Here is a 17,101-nt window from a genome sequence, read left to right as displayed (position 1 = left end):
AGGAAAACAAATATGAAAGAAACACATACTGTGATTTCAAAACTTAATGCAAATGTGAGGTAGGTAGAGCTGTCCGGGGCTGGCAGGAGGATGGTCAAAGTTATGTGAGCAGAGCTGAAAACAATAATGATGGGATCGTTCATTTTTGCTGATGCTCCAGCCAGGCTGCAGCATCGCTGGGCTTAGAGGACTGCAGTTTCAGTCCTGCAGATGCCGGGTTTCCAACCTCACCCCAGAACTTCCCAGAAACTAGAAGAAACAATGCAATGTTTGTTTTTAACCCATAACATATTGGGGTAGTTTCTTATATAGCATTTAAAAGACAATACAGTAGGATCTGGCTGCCTCTAGGACCACACACAGGTTCCCTCTCTTATGCATGGGTAAAAAGCTAACGATTTGGGCATAAATGTGCTTATCAAATATCTTGATATGCGTGATCATCACAGGCTCAAGCATTCTGTTAAATCTTTCTGTCTAGGTATTTTTTAAACTTGCCCAACCTTGCCTTATTTGTTCTGTATGAACTTACCAAGCCCTTCCTAAAAGTCATATGAACATCAAAACTTTCAGAAATTTATCTTTTTAAAGGTGCCTTAACCCTAACACTATTAAGGGTTCTTTAGCCTTAGAGATTTTCTTCCTTTTATTTATCTATGCGGAGACCAGAAAATTGAATTAAGAAATATACCTTTCACAAAAATGCATTCCCTTGTTTGAAATGTTGCTATCCATTTAAAATGAACAATATGTTTAAAAAGAAAAAAAAAAAAAAGAAATCAGTTTGTGGAGTTTCGGAAGATGGCCTACAGGTTAAAAACACCAAGGCCTGGGTTTGTTTCCCAGCACCCACTTGATGGTTCACAATCATCCCCTTTCAGTTCTAAGGGAACCAAGGCCTTCTGCTGACCTCTGAGAGCACAAAACACCCACACAAAAAAGAAAATGAAAATCTAAGAAATGCATGTTAAAATAAATCAAGAGAGCTGGGCATGGTCACAGTGCATGCCTTTAATGCCAGCATTCAGAAAGCAGAGGTGGATCTCTGAGTTCAAAACCAGCCTGGTCTATAGAGTGAGTTCCAAGACAGCCAGGCAACAAACAGTTTTCTCATTTTTTTTTTTTTTCGTGCATTTTACTGTGTTGTGGAAGTGCAAGCATGTAGAGGTCATTAAAACTTGGCACTGGAAGCTTCTTTCAGTATTTGTTTCCACACTGGAAGGGGATGTGGGGTAGAGGGAGGTAGGTTGGGGCTGGAAGGAATTGAGGGAGGGGGGCTTCAATCCGGGTATATAATGAATAAATTGTAAAAATAAATAAATAAATAAACCCATCAAATAAATAAATAAATCCATTAAATAGAAAAAATAAATAAAATACAATCCCCAAGCCCAAGCAGGAAGTTAAGGGATGTGTTGTCCAGTTTTTCACATATAGCCTTGTGCAAATGGCTCGTTTGAGCATTTCAGAGGCCAAATAGTGAAAGCACTGAGATTAACACCTATTTCCAGTCTTAAGGAAACAGGAGCAAACTGGCGATGTCCAGACTGAAGCTGAGCCCTCCCCCGGTTGAAACATTTCTCTCAGAGCTTCAGTTCTCTGTGTGCAGCATCTACATCCTGTAACTTTGCTTCATTCCAGGACCCCACCCTGAACTTGGAAAGCAGAGACGCTGTGAATGGTGAAGAGACAAGGCTACCAACGCCGTACAAAATGAAAAACCCACTGAGGTATTTTCCTAATGAAAAATAGATTGTTTTATGTATTTAAACTTGGCATTATTTTATGTGATGGATTTTGGTTGTTCTGGTTTTTTTTTTTTTTTTTTTTTTGCAGGAAATACCAAGAAAAGTAGAACTGTGTAATGAGACACATTTCAATTCAAACATGAATTAACTATTTCTTTCACCTGTTTTCTACATAAGATACAAGAACTTTGCTGAAAACCAGAGACGTCCAAATAATCCTAGAGGCTTCTAATACTCTTCTGCATCAGGATTTTGTTCATTTCTTTTTTTGTTTTTAATTTTTAAGCATGTTATTACATCGCCGCCGCCTTCACTCTCCTACCTCTGTCCTCTTCCAGGTCACCTTTTTGTAACATTTTTATATGCCCCCTCTCAAATTGATAACTTCCTCATCCTGGTTAATTGTTGCTATTCACGTGTGTGCATGTGCATGCACAGGCGCACACACACATAGAGACAATAGATGTATCTGTTTGCAGGCAGAGGCATTTTTTTTCCGTCTGTGTATATGGTTTCAAGACTAATCCCTCTGTAATGAACAATCAATGAGAACTCGCATCCCTTGGAGAAGTCAATTCAGTTCTCCCTCTCTCACCAGTCAAAGGCTGTAATTCCTTATCTACTGATATTGCCAAATGTTATGGTCTCGTTTACGCAGGCGTTTCTAGGGGAGATGGTTTTACACTAGACTTCTTGATATGCTGGCTCCCACAATCCTCTGCCTTCTCTTCCTTAATGGTCCCTGAGTCAGAGAGTCAGGAACTGTGCTATCGACGTATACATGGGTCTGGCTCACCACAGTTTGTTAATATCTGCATCGCACCCAGTTGTGGCTCCCTGCAACAGTCTCTACTTGCTGCCCAGAGAAGCTTCTTTGGTGAGGGAGTGTTAGCTACACTTCTTTGTGAGCATAAGATAAGACCTAGAATGCGGTTAGGAATTGTGCTGGTCTAGCAATGTGGCTGGTTAGCTCTCATCCAAGGTCCATGACCTCACTACCCCCGGGAGGTTGGCTAGGTTTCTCGTGCCAGGCCTGATTTCCCTCCTGGGCAACCAGGATTTTTAAATTGCTTTTCTTGTCTTTGCCTTGCAGTTTATAGAGCTCTCCAGAGTTCTTTGTGTTTGAGTGTTTTGCTTTCCCAATGAGCACTGTTGTGGGTTGTGTTTATACAACCTTACAGTACTTTACTTGGTGCTTGTAAAACGAATTTGCTTCTTCACCCAGGATTGTTCACATTATCAGGGAAAGTGGCTCATTATGTGAAGTCAACTATCATTCTTCTTATACTGCTGTCTAAGGTCACAGCCATAGGCACTGCCTGGTTACAAGCCTTCTCTCTCTACTCATCTATCTTTCCTTGTTTTAGCTTCTGGTTTATAAAATGGAAATTTTATACTTTATATTTTATATTTAATAAGGTTGAGTAATAGTTCAGTTGGAAGAGTGTTTGCCTAACATGCATGATGCTCTGGGTTCGTTCAGTCTCTAGGACCATACAGGCCAGGAGTGGTAGCTCACACCCAGAGTCCCAGCACTTGAGAGAGCTCATACTTATAGTTCCAGCATGTGAGAGGTGGAGCTAGGAAGTTGAACATTATCTTCCACAACACAGCTGAGTTCAAGGCCGGCCTTCAGAACACAAACACTTAATTCAAAACAAGAAAATAAAACCTCTTCAGAATGTTGACATTAGGATTTTTGTATTACTGTTTCTACCTTTAATATATGATGACATATATGAAGTACCATGAAATGTGCTTGGGTCCGAGTGAGCCTTGTTTTTGAGTCTATTGCTATTGTTATCATTAGCAATTTCTTTTTGGCAAATTTACTATCCCTATATAAAACTCTTGGGATCAGAATCATTTCAGATTTTAGAGTTGTTTTTTTTTTTTAATTTTGGAATATTTATGTACACAGTACTGGTTGAGTATGCCAAATCAAAAGCAAACAAAACAAAACAAAACAAAAACAAACAAACAAAAAAAAACAACCCCAAGATCCTGCAAAACCCAAATCTTTTGGAGCATTATGTCAGTGCTCAAAAACTTTCATATTTTGGAGCATTTTCAGTTCAGAGATTTTTAGATTGGGGAGGATCACCGTGTATGGTTTACATTATTGTCATTGTTTTCAAAAGGATGTTTCAGTTTGGCATAAAGAAAGCAAATGTGCATTTCTCCATCAGTAACTCTAACAATAGAAAGTAAATCTGCCTGTTGGGCATGGTGGCACAAGCTTGGAACTCTGAGTTCAAGCACAGCCTAGCTGTCCAAGACAGCTAGGGTTATTACACAGAGAAACCCTGTCTCAAAAAAATAAGAAAGAAAAAGAAAGGTGGGGGGAGAGAAAGAAAGAGAAAGAAAAAAAGAAAGAAAGAAAAAAGAGAAAAAGAAAGAAAAAAGAGAAAAAGAAAGAAAGAAAGAAAGGAAAGAAAGAAAGAAAGAAAGAAAGGAAAGAAAGAAAGAAAGAAAGAAAGAAAGAAAGAAAGAAGAAAAGAAAGAAAGAAAGAAAGAAAGAAAGAAAGAAAGAAAGAAAGAAAGAAAGAAAGAAAGAAAGAAAGAAAGGGCAAGAAAGAAAACAAAAAATATTTTTAAGGGGGTCTCCACTTTTTTTTTTTTTTTTTTTTTTTTTTACTATTAGCTTTGGCAAATGTTTCCCAGCACCTTAGCACAATGCTGCATGGACAACCATCATATGGTAAACAATTGTTTGTTTTGTGTTTTATTATTTTATTTTATTTTATTTTTGGCATTGGGAGAAAATTCATTCAGCCTTTTCTAGCTATGGTTACTGAGAAGACTATCAGGTCATTGAGGGACATGTCATGAATGACTTCTAAAAATGTATTTTTATTATATAGTTTTCAACAAAGACCGTTTTATGTGTCTTATTGTTGCCTTTAGTAGGTTAAATACAATTCAGAACAACTAGCAACTAGAGACCCAATCCGTAGCTACCACTCTGGTCTCTAAATCGACTGATTCAAGCATTGTTTATGTGTACCTTTTGAATCCTTGATTTGATTTCATGCTACAGAACCCGCACAGGGAAACTAGTGCTGACAAGCATAGCTGGAATCTGTGCAGACCAAAATTAGAATATAGAGTGCAAATTCCCTGTGACTGCAGACTGCAGAGTGGGATGATCAGCGTGCCTCAGTTAAAAGGGGGGCGGGCTGCAGAGCACCCCTCCTCTGTGCCACAATGCTGGCTGCTTTGACCTTGTGCAGGTAACCTTGAGCAGTGACCTTGAGCAGGTAACCACACCTGCTGTGGGTCCATGAGTGTGATCGCCACGTCTCGTGTAGAAGATGGCATTTCACAGCCCTCCTCTCCATCACCACCTCTAGCAATCTATCTGCCTCTCCTGACACAACGTTCCCAAGGCTGGGTTGGTGTTAGTGAAGCTATCCAGATTAGCGCTGACTATTCAATACCTTATTCTTAGCAGTTTGATGAACTGTGCATCTATTCACCGACTACCTCCCACTGCGAAGTGGCGGGTAGGTGGGTTTGGGGGACCCTTCTTGGTGGAAGTTGAGGACGGCCTTAATGAGAAGCTATTGGCAAGTGAAAGATAGAGTTTCTATTTGTAGGGTGTGCCACTGTCTTCTGTGAATGACTCCACACCCATGCACATATAGACAGCAGTAATTAGACTTAGCACAGTAGCAGAAAAGAAAGGCAGACAGACATGAAGTTGGGCAAAGAAAAGGTTGGTGGGGAAAGGGGTAGATATGATCATATTGCATTATACCAATGTATGATATTCTAAAGAATAAAAATACTTAAAACATCCATATGAAATGTTGGCTATTGGGGGAAGCTTATAGAGTATATTTGTTTTAGGTGATACAGGTGATGGGAAAGCCAAAGTTAGAAGCAACTCACAGCTGATCCACGTGGTCAGCTTCCTCATGCGGGAGAGAAGCCCTGACAGGCTGGAGAGCTTGGCAGAAGAATAAGACTTTGGGCTCAGTTCCCTGCAGCTAGCACAGACGCTCAGTAAATCTGTAGAGTCCATGTCAAAATGACACACACCTGAACATGCCCATCGTCATTGCTTCAGCCTTTGTCTCCTCTCCTCTAAGCTACCGCGGCAACTGCACATCTCCCCTCTCCAATGGGAACCTCTTCTTATTCCCTAATCGAGCCCGTGTGTGAGGACTGAGACCTTGCAATTCTTTCAAAACCATTTGAATTAGATAAGGTCTAGGTTTTAACACTAGCTTTTCACCTTGCTACCTGGGCACTATTGGGCTAGATACCGAACATCTCTAAAATATTTCCCTCGTGTGGAAAATGACTTTTATGAGCGCATAGATTCTGTGAAGATTAATTAAGGCGCATTACAGGCAGCTGACTTCGTATGTTGCTAAATGAAAAGCTGAATAATTACTACTGCAAATGTCCTCGTCATTATCACACGTATTATAGTTCATTGTACCTCTGTATTATCCCAAACGAGAGCGAATCCTCAAAAGCATCTCTGTCACCCAGTACAGGTCTTGTAATATAAGAGGGATATATTTGTTAAGTGATTGACTGAATGGATAACACAAATTGTTCAGTGAATCATCAGCATAGCTATGATTTAAAAGCTGGTAAAAGGGTGTTCTCCATGTCTTATAATATGAATGTCCTGTGAATTACCAGTCCTCTCACTTTGATCATAAAATACAATAAAATAAAAAGCTTCACTTGGGTACTTTTCCTAAAACACTGAGATCATCCCTTTAAGTCACAACAGTATGTGAGAAGACCTTCCTTCTCCCTGATTCCCTTGATATTTCTGACCTCACCTTGTTGCTCAGCTCCAGTTTCCCAAGGTTACCTTTCCTAGACTTGCCTATTTTTCCATCACGTTCTATCTTTCCTTCTTTGACCATGACAGCCATCTAAAAGACAAGTAATTTGCAGAGTCCAGCTCAAAATATCTTGACACTGTCCCGACGGTTTCATGCTTTATTCATAAATAAGTGTTTAAGCCCATATTCACTCAACAGAGGATTGTTGCAACAATTCACCAATATGCCTCAAATACCAGACTCTCCCTGGTAATTTCTCTTTTTTAGTTGTTCCCATACACAACTACTAGGTAATTCCTTCTAAACCACAGCAATTTATCACAGTGCTCCTCAATACCAATATTTTTTAGTTCCCGCTTTCTATAAAATCAAGCATGAACCTTTCAGTGGAGCCTTGCCTGAGTAGTTATACATGTAGTTGCCAATAAAATTCTTTGGCCCTGCCATGCCTACTCTGAGCCTTTATCCGAGCAGCTGCAAATATGACATGGGTGCTAAGACCTACTAACAACACTGTCCTGTTCTGATGTCTGTCCCAGCACCCGCCTAAGCGACCAGGGACATGGCTTCCAGTGCTAAGACCCCTCATCCCTAACCATCACCTGCCCTGGGACCCTACTCAAGAAGCTGTATGTGGGCAGTTAAGACCCTAGTGCCTCCCACCAGCTGCTGAACTCAAATCACCCTAACATCCCACAAATGAATCAAACTGAGTGTCAGAAAGACTGAGGACACATGCTACATGATCCAACACTAACCCAGTGAAGCTAACTGCAGAATCAGAACCTACTTCCCATCCACCAAAAGTCAGCTAGAAACTCACTTCAAAAGATACAACCAACAACTCAACTCTAGGAACCAGGTTCCATCCCAAAAACATGATCAGTATGAAAAGCCAACATGTCTGCAGAGATCATCAGTCCCATAGCAATGGTCCCAGAGAAGAACAACGTAGACAAATTTCAAGGCACGGAATTTAAAATATTTATTTTCATCTATGTATATGTACCTTATCTGTATATATATATATATATATATATATATATATATATATATATATATATAGAGAGAGAGAGAGAGAGAGAGAGAGAGAGAGAGAGAGAGAAGAACATTGACCAAAACTGAAGAAAGAGATTCCTATAGGGGAACAATAGACAAAAAGAACACCAAATAGACAGGACTGGATGTGGGGAAAACTTCCCATACATATTATAGTTAAAACACAAAATATACAGATCTACAACAACAAAATAACTAAACAATAACAGGGTCATTAAAAGCTGCAAGAGGGAAGTCACAATGCACGTATAAAGCAATCCCTTAAACAGTAGCTTTCTCCCTTCCTAATGATGCAAAACTTTAATACGGTTCCTCATGTCATGGTGACCTCAACATTAAAATTATTTTCATTGCTACTTCATATCTGTAATTTTGCTACTGTTGTGAATCATAATGTAAATATCTGATATGCAGGATATCTGATACGCGATCCCTGTGAAAGGGTCTTTCAGTCCCCAAAGGGGTCTCGACACAGGTTGAGAACGGCTGTTTTAGAATGTTAGCTGGGTTTTCTTTTTTATCATTTTTTGATTAATGGAAATTTATTTTTAATTTTTTTTATTAATTACAGTTTATTCACTTAGTACCCAAAATGTAGCTCCCTCCCTTGTCCCCTCCCAATCCCGTCAATAGCCATATGAGTTTGGAGCAACGTACAAGTGTTAAATGACTATAGATACTAAAACAACCATACCTGGCCAAACTATCTGCCATAGTTGAAGGAGAAAGAACCTTTCTATAGTATAAACAGAGGAAAGAAATTCATGTACACCAAACCAGCCTTATTGGGAAGAACACTGTAACCTGAACAGAAGGATAAGCACAGCCAAGAGGCTACAAGAAGAAAACAGAAAGAAAATGTCCTCGCCTCCCTGTCAAAACTCATAGGTTAACATCTTGGATTATTAAACAGTATCTATCTTTTTGTTGTCTGCAAGACACACACGTCTATGTTCAAGGACAGACGCTGTCATAGAATGAAAGGATGCATTTCAAGTCAGTGGAACCAGCAAACAAGCAGGCATGGTGTCCTGGTGTCTGACAGCACAGACCAAACCAAAACTAATCATAGGAAATAAAGTCATTTCATTCTTATCAAGGGAACAACTCACCAAAAGCCCATCACAATTCTAAATGTAAATGCACCAAACCCTGGTGGTACCCAATTTCATAAAATATATACTACTAGGCATTAAAGTCCAGATCAGTCCTAGAATAGTAATGATAGATGACCTCAATATACAACCTCCACCAGTTCATAGACCATCCAGACAAAAAGCAAACAAAGAAACATTAGCAGGCATAACAGATAAAGCGAACTTAACAAATACCTAAAGAATGTTTTACCCAAACACTGCAGAAAACACATTCTTCTTCTCAATATTAATCCAGGTGTCTTTAAAAAAAAAAATCACATGTTGGGACATGAAGCAAATTGCAACAAATGTAGGATTATTGAAATAACTCCCTATATCTTCTCATCTGCTTTCTCCCTACTCCCCTGACCCCCCTCTTCATCCTCTCCCTCTCTGATATTATGGGCAACAAGTGTGTCCACAGGCTGTTCTGCTTCAGCACCTCATGCAGCTTCACGCCCAGTGCCCTGCCTCTTCACCATCCCAGCTCACCTTTTCTAGTGCAAAATCCAGTTGTCCACCAGGGCACCTTCTCAGTGCTAAGGGCTTCCTGATTTCAGCTTACTCTCCTCATCCTGTGCTGTCTTCCTCCCATCTATGTGATTAGGCTCCTGTGTTTAGAAATGCCATACCAAAGGGATTAAGGACTCCTGCTCCAGGTCCCAGTTAGACTCCTGATTCTACTTTCTATCGCTGGGATGGTACTGGATATGCTTCCACCTCCCTGGACACTAGGCCACTCTAAAACGGAAGTGAGATAAAGTGTGTATGTATTTGATTATAATGATCAGGAGCCAACAGGCACCTTACCTGCCAAATAACAGTTTGCACCGATATGGACTGTTATTTTTACTATGGGCTGATGAACCATAATACAAAAGCTTAAAATCCCCAATTATCTGAATCTCAAAACTTTTTCAGTGCTGCTCAGATGCCAAATGAAGGTTTCACACTTCATTTCATATACAAAGTTATTAAAATATTGTAGGAAGTGATCTTGGACTATGAGTAAGGTGTATATTGAAACCTAAATAAATTTGGTGTTTATGCTTGAGTACCGTGTGCTCTGTATATATTTATGGATGAGTAATCCAAACTCTAAAAACTCAGGGATCTGAAGCTCTTCTGAATCTAAGCATTCAGATACAGGACATTTATTATTATATAGCCCCTTTTCACTATTATTATCTTTTTCAACACTGTCTAATTACAAATGTCTCAGGTACTTTTATGGTTTGGGTTCTATTTTCTTGATTATTTGATTTTTCTTTTACAGAACTTTCCCATAGCAGTGACTGAGTTTGTGATAACTGAATTAATTAACAGAATTCGAACAGATTAGTTAATACAACCCCTGCCATGAAACTAGGAGAATTTCAGTCAGTGCATTTGAGTCCAACCCATTAGGATGGGTCTGCAGCTCAGTCCCTGAACACACAAGCACACTTTTTTCTAAGCGTTTGCTAAGACCTTTCGTCTTTCCTCTCTGTGTAAGCAATATAGTGAAGGAGAGTATCCCTCAATCATGCAGTGCTTAACATTAAGTCTTACCAAGAAAATCCATGAGAAGAATATGAAAACTAATAGATTTTTCCCTTAAAGCCCATAAATGGATTTGTTCCCTTAGAAAATTCTAAACTAGGTCCGATGACAGTCGGCTTATAATCTAGAAGCTGAAGTAGGAAGACTACTAGGTTAAGGCCAACCTGAGCTACATAGTGAAAAGGTCTCTCTCAAAAAGAGAGAAGTTAATCCTTATAATCATAGTAATAGCACGAAGTTATCTATCCCGTGTACAAACAGATGTGTGATGCATATGAGGGTATTTTTTTTCTCTTTAAAACTAACATCTCTTTGGGGGAGGGTGTAACCCCAAATCTCAATGTCCCTTTTGCAGAAGTGAGAAAACTGAGGCGTGGCATCTTGGTTTAAATAACTCAGGCACTGGACTCATACACAGTTACCCTTCAGGGGAAAATTATCCCTTGTCTGTAAGCCTTTCTCTCAAAGTGAGACTGTTGAATAATATCAATGTTGTAAAGCCTTTCCATTTGTCTTGGGAATGAGGGAGTCAGACCTATAGACATTTGCAGCTCATATCGCATCATCTCCTGAAGCTCTTCCTGGTCAGTAGAAACCAGTTGAAGCAGGTAGTAGAAGTCTGGCAGAATAGCTGTCCATAGCGAGAGTCTTATCTTTTTATCCACTTCCCTGCAGCTTTTTCCTTAGTTCTGTTTTGTAGTTAGACTGGCAGTGGCTATTCCCAGGGATTCTTGAGTCAGGACTGTCACATGGACGTTCACATTCAGCTAACTTAGCATTGGTGACCTAATGTTTGTGAGCGTCTCCCAGAATATTGACCTTAGGGAGCGCTAACCACTCCTCTGTGCTGTGATCCTTGCCTCACACAGGCCACATTTTTGCCTGCTTCCAGGGTTCATTTTACTTTCCACTTCTACAGTATCCTTCTCACCTTGTTTCCTACAATCTTCATTCTCGCTCCACTCTACCACTCATGTGGCATGACTTCCATACTGTCCTCTGATCTTGAACAAATGCTCCCCAAGTCCAAATTTCACTCTGGGGTTTATCTAACCAAATAACATTAGCATCATGTTTTCACATCTTTGTAAAAAAAAAAAAAATCTTACCATTAGCTATATATTGAGGTATTTTGAGATAAATAAGAGTGTGTGCTGTCCCTCTTGGTGAGTTTATATCCCACAAGAGGTATACCTGCAGACATTTTTGTATAGCATCATGAAGTACTTGTAAAATGGTGTGTGTGCGATTCTTCTTTTATAATCAAAAACTATGTGAACTTATCTGTGACATCATATTTCAGATGCCTTTCTTTGCATTTTGAAACAGCTCATGTATAGCAGTTTATAAAATTAGAGCATGATCTATGTAAGGATTTGAATGTTGTTTTTATTTAGCAGACCTAATTTTCTGTGAGTGTTTGCGTATTTGTCACAGTTTTAAAGTTTCAATTATACTATTATTTTTGAATGATAACCTTTTTTGAGTACTCTAAAGATTCTTAGGAATCTTAGTTGAAGAACTCTAACTGTTGTGTATTAAGGAAAAAGAAGTTTACTCTGGAATATAGAAAAATAGAATTACATATGGAAATGAATTTTTAAAACTGCATCTTTTCCAAAATTTTAGTAGCTTTTAATAAAAACAAAGCATAAGATTTACTTAGTTGATTATAAAAACACAAGATTAATCGTTACTAAAATAGTAATATGCATAAAATTTATTATATTTTACAAGAGAGGTTTTAAGTAGACCTCCATAAGTAGTTATAAAAATGAATTCTGTGGAAGCCAATATCTATAAAAGCCATTTATGAGCTGAAATCTTGTAGTGTGCCTTAGACTAAACACTAATATTTTATAGTTTCTATATAAAGTGTGGGTCATATCCACTGGTATGTGGATACTTGATACATTTGTAAGGAGAAAGTTGTGTTGGTGGGCAAAACTCTAAACATTATAAAGAGAAAGATAATTATCATTTAGTGGTTTAAAGAAGATTCTCAGTTTTTAAACTTATAATATCAGTATCATTGGAGTTGGTCTTCTTTGAATGCTTAAGTTCGATTTTAAATCTATTATTATACGAAAGTTACTGCATCAGATCATCAAAATCTACACAAGTTTCTATGCCCTCCGAGAGTTCTGCTTTCAGGACTCACACTGCACATCCGTGTCTATTCAGGTGTACCTACACTCATACGTTTACCCATCCCTCCTATAGAAACATGTCCTTTCGTTCCGTGTCATCATGCTAAGATCTGGCTAGTCTCTGATTTTATTGCAGGCCTCTTGTCTAGCCCGCTTGACTGAACAAGTTGGATGTATCAGCCATATCTGAATGACAATCATTTGAAATTTATTATCAGTTTTGAAATTGCATCATCTCCCTGACATCCTACAAACGGTCTTGCCTTCATTTTATTTTATTATTATTATTATTTCAGTTCTTACTGATAATAGGATTGCAAGAAAGACACATTAGCAATAAGCCTAATCTACTGACTAGCATATATTTAATGTAGTTATTTTAGATTGCTGACAATTAAAAAAAAATGCTTCATGCAGGGTGAATTCGCCAGACGCTTTGTTTTCTTAATGCCAGATTTTTACCATTTTCAATTCTGGGCGGAAAAGTGTCTGAGGCAGCTGTGGCTCTTAATTTGACATCTAGTTTCAGGTCATTTTCACGTGAATGGAAAACAATAGAATTGTGTTTACAATTTCCACGAAGGGGATGCTTGCTCCAACCTTATCATTTTCCTCCGGCAATTTTGCCTTCTCTCTCTGGGATTAAAGGAACCAATAATTGTTCACAGTTATTATTTTTTCATCTTTACAAAAACTTGTTAGCTCCTCTCCCTGTGACTCGGAGGCTGCTAGTGCCTTCTACATTTCAGTCGTATACAGTCCCCATTAGTGCTTCTCCCTCATCCTTTCCTTAATCCTTGCGAGGTTAGGCAGGTCAGATTTTCTATTTCTTTCTATAATACATTTTCTCTGTTTTTTGCAACCCCTCTCTCTGCCTTAAAGATAGAGAGAAAGAAAGAAACCAGGAGGTGAAAACTTGGAATTGTTCCATTGAGTACAACTGATGCAGGCTTTGATTTATATTGCTTCAAACATGCCCAACTGAGTTACCTTGTGGCTTTTCTGCCACTATAAACTGCAGTCCAGTGCATTTTCTAATAAATAATTTTATTTCACTTTTACCCTTTTGCGGGAGGGGGAGAAGTTCCCACATCAAGCCTAAGATTGGACAGACTAATTTTTATGTGTCTGTGGTCTGTACAGTTGTTTTCAAGAAAGTCTCATCAGGGAGAGATTTCATTCTGCGAACCTCCTTTAGTCTCTGTTGATTTGTGCAGATTAAGTGAGAAGCTGTTTTAGTAGTGAGTTATTTCCCAACTTTCTTTTTTTTTTTTTTCAAGAAAGATTCGAATAAGGAATTAAAGAGTCTTTTTGACGTGCTTATTTTGTGGATCTTCTAAACATATTAACAAGCCCTGCACTCTTTTACCAAGTGCTGAAGTTACAGCACTTGATAACCCTCAGGGAAGGATGCTATGATGGGTTAAGGTACCTCATCAGGCTTTTACCTGAGACTCATTTGTGTTCCTGTTTTGCTCTGCCCCAGTGATATGACAAGAACGGTGGAGATTTCTGGGGAAGGAGACCCCCTGGGAATACATGTGGTGCCCTTCATTTCATCCCTGAGTGGACGGTAAGGTGACTTCCTTGTTTCAGAAGCTCTTGTTAATGGAAACCCTGACAAATGCCTTTACCAGGAGAGACTTAGGTGGAAATCCTCTTACTCAGATGGACTCCTTAAGTAATACTTTGGTTGGCATCATGTTTTAGAATCAGACTAAAATCATTTATTTCTAGGATACAGAGAAAAAAAAAGAAAGGGAAAAAAATCATCCCAATTTCTCCACTTACAATTAATTATGAAGTACTTTCTTGGAGCATCCTTGAGAGTGACGAATAGTAAACAGGCTCCTTGGCAAAGATTTTAACATACTGTTAGACAAATGTCACAACTGAGTAGTTTTTTTTTTTATTTTTAGCATTATAAATTTGTCTTCAATGGATGAAGATAATAATTCCAAATTCTTCATATATACAGAACTAAGAATTATAAACATTTACATTCTAGTAGCTTATCAGCCACACACACACACACACACACACACACACACACACACACACACCTGTATTTATTTAGTTATAGATGATAATATATCTTTCTGTTAGTTTTTTTTTTTTCTAAAGTACAGTTCAGGCCACTGAAGACTATTCATTACATCCTTTTAGAATTTTAAAGACATTTGCTGATAAATACATACTGGCAAATGCTAATTCAGATTGTGTTACTGTTTCTTGAAATCCATGACTGACTGGATATAAAATCTGTTTTGCTGGTGGGAATGAAAATGTGTGCAGCAGAGCTGGCATTAGAGCTAGGATAACAACCTTCTGGAACTTCTGTTCGTTGCATGCCATCCTCACTAAGATGGCTGCCTTTCGTACTCCCTTGATCCTAACAAGGGTCCCCAGGAACCTGGAGAAAAATCAGCTTTTCACCAATGGGGCATGATTATAACCAATAGCCCAAATCTACTTCCTTAAGTAGTCATTGAACAGTGAGAACATTTTTATTTTAGCCCAATATACCAAAGATCAGAAAAGCCCACAGATATATGCTTTTTTGCCCTCACAGTCACTCAAAACTGAGATCTCTGACTTGTCCTCATTCCATTGCTCTTTCTAGAAGCACAATTTCCCCAAAGGTTATATAGTATTAATTTACTGGCTCTGGATATTTGCTCAATCCAGTTGGCCATATCAAAGGACAAGCAGCTTTAGTCATGATATTTGGGTTGGCATCGTCTTCAGCAGGTAGCCATCTGCTACCTGTAATTGCAAAGACGTCACGTTATTTTTCTCCCATATAACATCTGATGCCAAGCTCCTGCTGGAATGGACGGCCCCTAAAAAGAAATGAACCGAAAAGCCAGCGGCTCTTATTGTCTGGTTTCCTGTGTGTGCTAATAAGTGTGTTTATATATGCTATGGGTTATGCCAGAGGACAGACCGAGGTTGTTTTTGACAGACAAGGTGAGTATTTATTCAGTTCCCGTGAGAAATCCTAATGGCTTTTGGCAGAAGTGGACTGATAGAGCTTTGAGAAATACCAGAGTGGTTAAATTACCAGGCCCTGTAGTTTAATGAACCTGGAATAGAACATAGGATCTTTGCAATTTCCCAAAATGAAAAAAATATCCACAGTGACAGTCACCATCCTTCATTTTCAATTGTTCAGAAAAGAAGCTGGCCCTCCAGATGAAACTCCCTTTCTCTCACTTCAAAGAAGGGGACAGGCCAGAATGTATTGATTTCCCCTGTTTTGCTTTGGGGTTCTGAGTCCTAGCACAAGTGTGGAAGATGAGTGGAGAGAGGATTTGACTGGGCCTCAAAGGAATTAATTCCAGTGTTCTCTTCACATAACCTCCAGCTAGTCCTCCAAACTCATCTGCAGTGAAAACCTACTTCACATTAAGGTTGTGGGGAATTAAGTGACATTAAAAATGTGTTAGCTCCTTGTAAAACCCACAACCCATGAACGCATAAATTGTCAGTACAATGAATATTTTGGATAAAGCAAAACAGCCTGATTCACAAATGAGGTTTCATTGTAAGTTCATGGTCAACTTATATAGTAACTTGAAGAAATGGTTCTATTATTATTTTTTTTTGGTATCTACTACTGTTATAGAAAGGAAATTTAATTAAAATCCATTAAAAATCATATGGAAGTGGAGACATGAGCCAATAAAAGTTAAGAAGTAATGAGTACAGGCTGAAACAGCACACTTAACTCAACCCATGTGTCGCGATGTAACTGCCTGTAGAGCATGTCAGACAAGTGTCTGCCTTCATGCCGCCATCTGGTTTCACTGTGTGGGCACAGGGGCTTGCTTAGGTCACTGTGGTGTGCTTCGCTCTTAATCTCCTTCCCTTTATTAGTTTGTTTCATTCTTCTAAATTAGAATCTACATTTAATTCTTTAATAAGACTACTATAATTGGCTCTGCTTCCAGTGTTTTTTTTTTCTTTTTTTTATTACGAAAAATATTGCCACACCTGTTGCTGAACGAGAGCCTTACTCTAAGTTAGAACATCTGAGTGAAACCCCGAGGCCGCTGTACCAGCTGAAGTCCCAGTTATTCAGTGCATAGCAGAGGAGGGGCTGCTGGATTCAGCTGGAGTGGAGGGCCATTGGCTCTCCCAGTTGTGTTTGTTGCTTTTGGTGGTTTTTTGTTTTGTTTTGTTTTTTGGTTTTGCTCTCTCTCTTTTGGAAAGGAAATAAGCACAAAACACAAACAAAATTACAATGTTTTATTTTTAAAATATCAATGGTAACTAAAAATTAAAATGCTAAATTTTTTTCACTAAAAACAGATAACACACTTCTTTTTTTTCATCATAATGCTAGCTAAACAGCCAAAGGTGGAGGAGAAGAAAGAGGTTCAGAGGGAGTGCTGGGCTGGCAGAGAGGAGAAGCCACAGGAGTCAGGGTGAGCTCAGGCTGCTCAGGATCAGGTACTAGGGTCTGAAGGGATGAGTCATACCCCCGCTGGGCAACTGGATTTTTAGCATCCTTTAACACTAACTATTGCTCATGTTGCTCATGTCCTATGACCACACTGCAGCATTAGTTGTTAAGGCCGGTAAAGATTTTATCTCGAATAAGGCAGCTATCACACCAGTATGTAAAAGCAGACACAGTCTCATAAGCTTTC

The 17,101-nt window shown here is 38.9% G+C and overlaps 1 protein-coding gene across 1 annotated transcript in view; it reads left to right on the top strand.

The window, feature by feature from the left end:
• Pard3b (par-3 family cell polarity regulator beta) overlaps positions 1-17,101 on the top strand; it is a 517,239-nt gene that overhangs the window by 54,507 nt on the left and 445,631 nt on the right. Inside the window, exons 3-4 of the mRNA XM_055616796.1 lie at positions 1,642-1,730; positions 13,933-14,019. Of these exons, the coding sequence (XP_055472771.1) occupies positions 1,642-1,730; positions 13,933-14,019 (176 nt within the window). The remainder of the gene's footprint in view (positions 1-1,641; positions 1,731-13,932; positions 14,020-17,101) is intronic.

This window comes from Psammomys obesus, unplaced genomic scaffold, assembly GCF_907164565.1.
Source record: "Psammomys obesus unplaced genomic scaffold, mPsaObe1.curated_primary_1811, whole genome shotgun sequence".
NCBI classification, from domain to species: domain Eukaryota; kingdom Metazoa; phylum Chordata; class Mammalia; order Rodentia; family Muridae; genus Psammomys; species Psammomys obesus.
This window is presented reverse-complemented; position numbering and strand designations above follow the sequence as displayed.